The sequence below is a fragment of the Physella acuta genome, unplaced genomic scaffold (genome assembly GCF_028476545.2).
Source record: "Physella acuta isolate Inbredline_101_S28 unplaced genomic scaffold, ASM2847654v3 ptg000699l, whole genome shotgun sequence".
Lineage (NCBI taxonomy): Eukaryota > Metazoa > Mollusca > Gastropoda > Physidae > Physella > Physella acuta.
Genome location: NW_026732218.1, coordinates 775,318 through 784,914, shown reverse-complemented (window position 1 = coordinate 784,914; position 9,597 = coordinate 775,318). Strand labels below are relative to the sequence as shown.

The 9,597-nt window shown below is 40.8% G+C and overlaps 1 protein-coding gene across 1 annotated transcript; it reads right to left on the bottom strand.

Annotated features, from left to right (window-relative positions):
- Positions 1–2,214: 2,214 nt before the first annotated feature.
- On the bottom strand, positions 2,215–6,053 carry LOC131949506 (adhesive plaque matrix protein-like; the record flags this gene model as incomplete). Its single annotated transcript, XM_059311399.1, has 3 exons — positions 5,717–6,053; positions 4,827–5,432; positions 2,215–2,402 (listed from the first exon to the last, which is right to left on the bottom strand). Coding segments are annotated over exons 1-3 (1,131 nt in total), but the record flags the coding sequence as incomplete, so codon positions are not given.
- Positions 6,054–9,597: the final 3,544 nt, after the last annotated feature.

The window sequence follows — 9,597 nt, the reverse complement described above, 5'->3', positions numbered from 1 at the left end:
AGGGGGGTGGGGGGACTGGTTGTGGTATCTCAAAAGAGAAATTAATTTTTTTAAAGGAAAATCTCCAAGAACTAACTCATTGTATTTTTTAAATGTTATATCTTCTTCCCAACTGATCAAATAAATTTACCTTCGAACCTGATGGCCCATAGGCCAAGTAGAGTTCACCTGTTGCTGTGACCTAGGCGTATGAAGGGAAAGCGTGGCCAGCACGATGCCCAGCCGCCTTTACTTTCCCAAATGTGAATCAAGATACCTATCAGAGCTGGACTAATGAACGTTGTACGAACTTGAACCCGTTTTCACACTCGAGACTTTCGGGTTAGCAGTCGTATGCTCTACCATTCGACCACACCGTTCAGCAACGAACTTATTATAGAAGTGTAAACAAGCCATTCTACATCAACAAACACACATAAATCGACCAGCGTTACTAAGTGACAAAAGACAGTATTGCTTCTTCTTGCATACCCACAGGGGGGGGGGGGGGGGGGGCAGGAGTTGGGACTACCATCCCATTTAAATTTTGTATGGGGGTTTGGAAGGTCCCATCTTACAGGATATGGTGCTATTTCACCTTGCAAATAAAATTATTTTAAAAACGTGTTAACGTATGTGTGTGTGGGAAAAGGGGGGGGGGGGGCACATCTTAGAGAAGATTGTACAATGTCACCATGTATACAACGTATAAAATTGGTGCGCGTATATGTATGTGTGTGTGTGTGTGTGTGTGTGTGGAGAGAGGGGTCCCATCTTAGAGAATTCGGTATGTCACCATGCATACCAATATATGAAATTAGGTGTTGGTATTATTTGAGTGTGTTGGGAGGGAGGTCACATCTATGAGTAAAAGGTGCTATTTCATCATGTGTACCAACATATTTACATAATGTATGTATGTGTATGTGTGTGTGTGGCGGAGGACGCCCCATCTTAGAGAAGATGGTATGTTGCCATCTTGCATAACAACGCATAAGAAGGCAATATCTCGGAAGCGGAATATGTAGTGGAAAGGGGGTGGAAAGGTGGTTGAACGGGGGGGGGGGGGGGTGGCTGGACAGAGGCAACAGAAGAAAAAAAACGGAATTGACGAGGCTGAGTTGTATTTGTGTTACGTGCTACGGAACCTGGCCAACTCTTGCACAAGGAGTTATAGAACGTCGTCCAAAGGGGGAGAAAAACCATGTCTTGTTGTAAGGGAGACAACTTGATTTTTTTCTTTAAAGAGTTAACACCCTTGGCCAGTGCAGTGGCCAGTGAAGAAAAAAACAACGTGTAAAAAAAAAAATAACGAACTATTTGTAATACCCGCTTTCTATTTTTATCCCGAGATTTCCGAATGCTCTTCCTGACATTCATGATTGTATGAAAATTCCATCAATTCAAATAACACGATGGAGACATTTTTTTTAAAATCATTTTTTAAACAAATATTCATTTAACACGTTTCGATGCCAGATATAGGAAGGAACATCTCAATTACAGACACCCCCTCCACTCCACTAGCTCTTAATAAACTAAAATAGAACCTAGAATTGCTGCCCCTGGAAAATATCGACCGCTGTTAAAAGTCTCTATTTTTTTTTCAATTGTTTTTATAAGAAGATTGTAACAAAATATTCCATTTCTTGTGATTGGACGCGGAAAATGAAACTATTGAAATACAAGCTGAAGATAAATGTCTCGGTGAATAAAATTTAAAAAAATATACGAAATAGGACGCGATCGAATCAACAGAAACTGCAATATTAAAATACAACCACAGAATATTTTATATCTTTAAACTTCATTGTAATATACATTTTCATTTTTATGTATCGATAACTGGTAGTTATTAAATTGCTTGAAAAAAATTTAAAAATCTTTACAGAAGTTCTGATATCGATTATAAAGTAATGACAACACCCTCACGCTTTTCGTTAGATTGTCGGTCCACCAAACTGAACTATCAAACCTGTTTTTGTACACTCTGTCTATCTTCCAGCAACCTCACGATCACTATTCTCCCTCCCCCTCTACTCGTCACCAAGAGTTTTGTCCCTTTCACCAATCTTCCACTCCATTAATCATTTACTACTTCCCCTTCTTTTCAGTCCTCCTCTACTCTCTCTTCTCACCAATCCTCCAATCTCCCCTACTCCCCACTCACCCAATCTTCTCACCAATCCTCCAATCTCCCCTACTCCCCACTCCCCACTCACCCAATCTTCTCACCAATCCTCCGATCTCCCCTACTCCCCACTCCCCATTCACCCAATCTTCCATCAATCCTCCAATTTCCCCTACTCCCCACGCCCCATTCACCCAATCTTCCATCAATCCTCCAATCTCCCCTACTCCACACTCAACACTCACCCAATCTTCCATCAATCCTCCAATCACATTCTTAACCCACCACACCCCTGGGAAAAAAAAATACCGTGATTACACCTTGTGCGCATGCGTGACTGATCTCTGTTTAGACGCGTTGCCATGGAGTTCCTCCATGTTGTTGGTTTTAGTTTTACGACAATGCCGCCTTTAATTCAACGCCGCGGTTAAAAATAGCGCCACTTTATTTTTTTTATTATCTTACTGCTAATTAGGTTTTTTTATAATCTGAAATTATGAGGAAACCATAGTTACAACTTAAACAAAACGTCATGTTTCACTTTGGATAATTAAAAAAAAAACGCCCCCTTTTAGTAAAGCACCCATCATGGTATAGTTTAAAACAAAAAGAAAAAAAAAAAATAACTTGCGTTAAGTGTCAGTGGTAAAATTAATCTGGCAACATACAGCGATTTTTATGTCCCGTAAAGTAATCCCAAAAACCAGTTGCCAAATTGCAATTTTTTTAATTGCAAATTTTATTATTTAGATAAAAACAGTCAATAAATAAGTTGTCTTTCGCGGTCAAATCAGGTTCTAAAATATAAACAAGTTCAATTTTACAAAAACACCGTGTTTTGATAGAGTAGTGTTGACTGTATAATTGTTAATTATGGTGGTTCTGTAGTAATCATTCACGTGGAACTCATTACCACGCTTTTCTGATTTTCTAATTACGAGTGGACTTTAGGCGCTGCCTGCGAAAATAGAGTTTCTTTCAGGTATCTCTTCACCGTGGCACCGTCCCCCCCCCCCCCCACCTCTCAGCACATCTTCTGCCCCCCTCTTCCCTCCATCACTAGATATATAAGTCCGCTCCCAAAAATTTTAAGCGCCCCCCCCCCTTTTCCGGAGGAAAATGTCTGAAAGAAAACACTGTGTTAACACGACCGTGAGATTTTTATACGCTATTTTTTTTGTTTTAAAATACATCAGCTGACTTAATATTACGGTGTAATTATTTTCTATCGCTAATTGGTCCCAAGCTAGATGTTTAAAGTGCGTTGAGGAGTTATTATACTTATCATTATTGATAACTAATACTATTTATATTTTGGAGCAAGAGGTTGCAGAGTTTCTTCCAGGCGAAGCGCCCCCGAACAAATTTTACCCCCCCCCCCCCCCCGAGCGAAATGAAATTTATGTAATTTATATAGAAAATATATACTTTTAACAGTGTCCGCCCCCCCCCGAAGAAAGTCTACCGCCCGCCCCCCCCCCCCCCCCCAAAAAAAAATTTCAAGTGCCCCCCCCCCCCCCCCCCCCCCCCCCCCACCCCGGAGAAAAAAGTCTGGAAGAAACACTGAGAGGTTGTGACTTTTTTGGAGAAACGTAGGTTTGTGAAGTGATAGACGAACTTAAAAAAAAAATCATTATACTTAGATATTGTTTACTTCTATCAACCAATGATATTTTTACCATCACAACATTTAGGCACGACTTTAAATTCTTCCCGGGGTAAAAGCAAAGGAAAAAGAAAAAAAACGTTATTTTGATTACACGACAAAATATTTTTTCTATATATTTACAGATTAAATAAACCGGGAGTGATCTCCGCTAAACTTTCTCGAATATTCTTATATAACACTACGGGGGATGGCTACTCGAAATATAGAGCTGATTTTTAATCAATTTTTAATTACTTAAACATTTTAAAATAGAATAGAATCTCGTAGAAAATATAATCACGCACCAAGTGGACATCAAAATTTTTTTGTGTATAATAGTGCGGAATATTATTAGTGCTTTATAAATTTACATGCCTTTTTTGAGAAATCGGAAATAGCATAAATTACTATTTCCGGTCAACGGAAATTACTCAAATTTCGATCGAAGGCAGAGAATTAGATCTTTTACTAACATGTGAAATTTCATTTATCTATCTGAAACAGTACTCAAGTTATAAGCTTTTGAAAACTTGAAAGTAGAATAAGTGCCACTTACGGTTATCGGAAATCGCTGAAAAGTTGTTACAGAACTACAAATTTAATATAATACTACTATATGAAATTTCATCAACCTAGCCGTAACGGTACTCAAGTTATCGTGTTCGCAGACACACATACACACACATACACACATACACACACAGACATACGGACAAGATTGCAAAATTATGTTTTTTCCGACTCAGGGAGGTGTAAAACGTCTCGATTTTTTTTGCACGATTACAATTCTTTCTCTATACTTCGTATACGAGAAAGTAAAATTAGTTCGCTTCATTTAAGTCATGCCCAGATTTTAAAAGCTGTCTTAGAGAATAAAGTTTGCGATTTGCAAGGAATTGTATAGTTAAAAATAGAACAAATAGGCAGTTTGTCGTTACGCAATCAACGCAAAGACACCAGACGAGGGGTGATCGATAACATCCGTGATATCGGACACAAGGGGAGTACACGGTGAGGTAGATGACATCAGGTGGGTACACGGTGAGGTAGATGACATGAGGGGAGTACAAGGTGAGGTAGATGACAGGAGGGGAATATACGGCGAGGTAGATGACATGAGTACACGGTGAGGTAGATGACATGACAGGAGTACACGGTGAGGTAGATGCCATGAGTACACGAAGAGGTAGATGACATGAGGTGGGTACACGGTGAGGTACATGACATGATGGGGGTACACTGTGAGGTAGATGACATGGGTACACAGTGAGGTAGATGACATGACAGGAGTACACTGTGAGGTAGATGACAGGAGTACACGGTGAGGTAGATGACATGACAGGAGTACACGGTGAGGTAGATGCCATGAGTACACGAAGAGGTAGATGACATGAGGTGGGTACACGGTGAGGTAGATAACAGGAGGGGAGTATACGGTGAGGTAGATTATATAAGGTGGGTACACGGTGAGGTAGATGACATGAGGGGAGTACACAGTGAGGTAGATGACATCAGGTGGGTACACGCTGTGGTATATAAAATGAGGTGGGTACACGGTGAGGTAGATGACAGGAGGTGGGTACAAGGTGAGGTAGATGACAGGAGGTGGGTACAAGGTGAGGTAGATGACAGGAGGTGGGTACAAGGTGAGGTACATGACATGATGGGGGTACACTGTGAGGTAGATGACATGGGTACACAGTGAGGTAGATGACATGACAGGAGTACACTGTGAGGTAGATGACAGGAGTACACGGTGAGGTAGATGACATGACAGGAGTACACGGTGAGGTAGATGCCATGAGTACACGAAGAGGTAGATGACATGAGGTGGGTACACGGTGAGGTAGATGACATGAGGTGGGTACACGGTGAGGAAGATGACAGGAGGTGAGTACACGGTGAAGTAGATGACATCAGGTGGGTACACGGTGAGGTAGATGACATGAGGTGGGTACACGGTGAGGTAGATGAATGAGGTGGGTACACGGTGAGGTAGATGACATGAGGTGGGTACACGGTGAGGTAGATGAATGAGGTGGGTACACGGTGAGGTAGATGACAGGAGTACACTGTGAGGTAGATGACAGGAGGTGGGTACACGGTGAGGTAGATGACATCAGGTGGGTACACGGCGAGGTAGATGACAGGAGGTGGGTACACGGTGAGGAAGATGACAGGAGGTGAGTACACGGTGAGGTAGATGACATGAGGTGGGTACACGGTGAGGTAGATGACATGATGGGAGTACACTGTGAGATAGATGACATGAGTACACTGTGAGGTAGATGACATGAGTACACGGTGAGGTAGATGACATGAGTACACTGTGAGTTAGATGACAGGAGTACACGGTGAGGTAGTTGACATGAGGTGGGTACACGGTGAGGTAGATGGCAGAACACGGTGAGGTAGATGGCAGGAGGAGAGGTAAATGACAGGAGGTGTATATAGGCTGGAGAAGATGACATCAGGTGGGTACACGGTGAGGTAGATGACCGAGATGAGAACACGGTGAGGTAGATGAGAGACGGTGATTATTTAGAACCGCATAGTCTAACCATGGTCAACAACGCTGCACTATAAATTATATCACTACACGGCCAACCACACTACCTTATCCGTGATAAACACAGAGCTTTATATTTTCACTCCACGCCCCATATTGAACTCAACACAAAATACGAGAAACAACACACGTCCCCTATTTATCCTATCACAAAACACGAGAAACAACACACACCCCCTATTGACCTCTACACGAAACACGAGAAACAACACACGCTCATATTGACCTCAACACAAAACACGAGAAACAACACACACCCCTAGTGACCTCTACACGAAACACGAGAAACAACACACGCTGTTAAACTTACCCGAAACAAAAGAACTGAATTATCAAATCCCACTCATAACATTTCTCGCACCAATAGCAATTCTCACACCAATAACATTGCTCACCCGAATAACATTTCTCACTCAAATAACATTTCTACACATCTGAACTGAACGCAACCCTACACGCAATGTTAAACGTTATCTACTATTTTACAAAGGCGTAATATGGATACAAATCTTTCTTTTTTAAACTGAATACTAAGCTAATAAACTACACTTGAATAATCTAGATCTAAACTTAAATATCTAATCTAGAGTTGTAAATGTAGCTAACATACCCAAATTAAGCTTCCAAATATGAAATTAAAAACCAATATTCACATTAAAAGAATAGAAAACAATATATTATATTACCTGGAATACGCGTAATTATCTTTTAATTATAGAAAAAAAAAACCGCACACACATCACTCGTATTGTGTCGATGTAGAGGATGCCATTAGAATCGATGGACGAACTATTATTTTTTTTTTACTCACACACGCACGCACGCACGCGACCAGCGCCACTCTGCTCTCGACGATATCCTTTTAGTGTGTCACTTCTGCTGGTGCCACTGGTCCTGGCACCGAGCGTGTGGTAACACCCCCCCCCCCCCCCGCTTTTCCACCCACCCCCTCCCCTTCACCATGTGACATCCGTTCTGATTATGAGCATTTTATGCAGTAGCGACAAGGGTCATTTTTTTTTTAAACAATTTTACGACCACGAGTCAGTGATTATGGAATTGTCTGTTTAGAATAAAAATCTTTATCTGTGTGTTAAACCTACCTCTCCGTCATCTCAGTAACCCCCCCCCCCCCCACCCCTCCGTACCCCCTCTTTCAATAGCCACTCCAACTCTGTCCCGTTGGCAATCTGGTCTGAGCCAGGTGACACTCGCTCACTGGCCGCGCATCAAACATCTGGAGCAGAATCTATGGTATACCGTTTTGTTATCTTTCAAAAATCTGGAGCAGAATCTATGGCAAACTGTTGCGGATATACTTGTTCATATTTTTTTTTTCAAAAGAAATTCGAGCAGAATCTGATACTTTGTTTTGGCCATTTTTGTTCATTTTTATTGATTTTACAGCATTACTTTTTAGAATACGTGTGTTTGTCCTACGATTTATTCTTTGCAGAGGCGTAGCTACCCATTCCGGCGCCCGGGGCGAACTATCATTCTTAGTTCTATATTTCTAGTTATTCATGTTGATAAAAAAGCGCCCCCCCCTCCCAGTTAGCTAGGTTGGTGACGTTTTTTACCAGTCACCATCACGTAAAGGTTTTCATTGTGGTACAACACAATTGATGAATTAAACATTTAAATATGTGTGTAAAGTCGTGCAGCCGTTTACTTTCTTTGACTTTGACTGTGTATCATTCACTATCTAAGCTTAAAATTTGCTTTTTAATTGTTTTTCTTCAACTTTTTGCGTCCCTTAATGGTTAGCGCCCGGGGGTGGCCGCCCCACCCGCCCTCCACTGGCTACGCCACTGATTTTTTTTGTGTTCATATATAGTTAGAGATACTAAAAGAAATACAAAAATTAGAAAACAGCAGATTTTATTATGGATGGTGGCAAAAATTAGGTGTATGTTTTTTTTTAATCTGTTAGATTTATAGATTGTTATATGAGTTTATGTATAGATTTATATACATATTGATGTATATAATAATGTATAAATTATAGATAATGTATGGATAACTTTTATATAAAGCTTTATGTATGTATGTTATTATGTATTGGTGTTTTTGTAGATTTATATATTACATTAATTTAACTATGTAACTATAATGTAACTATATTACTTGTGGCATTTGTAAAGATTTAAGTTGATAGCAAATGAAAAAATTATTGAAGATAAGCCCCCGCCAAAAAAGATAACCTCCGCCACACCATTAGTGATTATGTACTAGGCTCAACGTACTTTGAGATTTTATAAAAGTGGGTGAAATTAATAATTCCCGCATGAAATGGTCTGTATTTCAGAAACTTAAACCCTAACCCTCTAGGTTGCATGCGTGCATTAGATCGGAGATGGCAAACAATGGCAAGGTTAACTCTTCGAGCGTGCATTTTGTATTAGTGGCGGGGCTTATCTGGTCAAGACCCAAAAATAAATACGTATTTGGACAGGTCGATATACGACGTACATTGTTTCAGACGAAAGACCCGGCAATTTTAAAAATGTATGGTATACAGATTTATTTCTTATAACTATTAATATTACAGGCCTCCTTTGATACAAATATGCGCCTCCCCGGGGGATGCGCGCCTCCCAGTTTTGGGGAACCTCTGCTTGGTATGGTATATTTATTCGCTTTTCAAAGTGCAAAGGTCAGGCAATTACGTGATCTGTTTACATGCGGTCTCCCCCGGCAGGTCCCTGTTTGCGTCGCATTACCAATCTCACTCGCATCTGGTAATACGACGTATCCGCCCTCTTTCATCACCCCCCATCCACACATACACACACACACACCACACCCCCCCACACACATCCCCACACACACCATCCCATCTAATCGCCCACTGTGCCATTAGCAGAGTTACTTCCCTTCCTGGGTTGACACCCCCCCCCCCCCACCAATGAGTTCGTCAACAAACCGACCGTGGCTGTGTTTACTATCATGCACCCTGCACACCCCTCTCGTCCTCAGATGGTGGTACGACCCTCCACGCGACTCGAGCGTACTCTCAAACATTAGCTAATTAAATACGTTGACATTCATTTGTCTATTTTTAGCTCGCTCGATCGATAAAGGATTAAAAAAAAACGGAAAATAAGACATGAAATTACTTAGAGTAGTCCAGAAAATATTTAAAACTAAAAACTTAGAAGTAGCGTTAATTTGGTGAAAGAAGCAAAAAAGTATTAAGTAAAATTTTAAAACGTACTGAAAGGAAAAATCAAATACTTTAAGAATTTAAAAAAAATGTATTTTTAAAAA